The 759-nt window shown below is 47.7% G+C and overlaps 1 protein-coding gene across 1 annotated transcript in view; it reads right to left on the minus strand.

Moving 5' to 3' along the window:
* The window catches only part of ap1ar (adaptor related protein complex 1 associated regulatory protein), a 20,284-nt gene extending 19,846 nt beyond the window's left edge, over positions 1-438 (minus strand). The window contains exon 1 of the mRNA XM_037676037.1: positions 270-438. Coding sequence (XP_037531965.1) covers positions 270-340 — 71 coding nt within the window. The 5' untranslated portion in view covers positions 341-438. The remainder of the gene's footprint in view (positions 1-269) is intronic.
* Positions 439-759: the final 321 nt, after the last annotated feature.

The following is a 759-nucleotide window of genomic DNA, read 5'->3' on the forward strand; positions in this document are numbered from 1 at the left end:
GGAAACATGTGACACACAGCTGAACTCCCAGTTATCAGCTGAAGTCGCTGGAAACATGTGACACACACAGCTGAGCTCCCAGTTATCAGCTGAAGTCGCTGGAAACATGTGACACACACAGCTGAACTCCCAGTTATCAGCTGAAGTCGCTGGAAACATGCGACACACAGCTGAGCTCCCAGTTATCAGCTGAAGTCGCTGTTGTTCAGGAACAGGATGCTGCGGCTGGATCTGAAGTTAGCTAACAGGCTGAAGCGTCACTCACTCACCCGCCTCCTCTCTGGATCCTGGTGGCTTCCAGCCTAAAGAGCTGAACACAATGAGTCCAGCAGTTTCCCATCGCATTGTCAGCTTGTACTTTGATCGAACTGCTCAGTAGTTTCTGTCCTGACAGAACATCACGTCTTCATGTTCGAGCCTCTGCTCCAGCAGCTTCCTCGTTCTGCTTCTTCTGTGGTTTAGTGAGACAGCAGGAAGAAACACCGCCACCTGCTGGTCACACAGATGAATTCACATGAAGCACAGAAAAAGAAACTGTCCAGATCATGTCCTGATGCTGCTCAATAATCCAGGTAGAAACATCTAAAAAAAGTTCAATCTGGTCCTCTGGACATTCAAAAAAACAAAAAATGTAGAAACGTTTCGTCTCTCATCAGAGAGACTTCCTCAGTGTGAGGTGCTGTATTCAGCTCAGTCTCTTAAATAGCACCTTCTCAGAGTGGATCAACCAGTTTGCTGCTGACAACCAAAACCAGCTGA

The sequence above is a fragment of the Nematolebias whitei genome, chromosome 4, assembly GCF_014905685.2.
Source record: "Nematolebias whitei isolate Nwh7 chromosome 4, NemWhi1, whole genome shotgun sequence".
Classification (NCBI taxonomy): domain Eukaryota; kingdom Metazoa; phylum Chordata; class Actinopteri; order Cyprinodontiformes; family Rivulidae; genus Nematolebias; species Nematolebias whitei.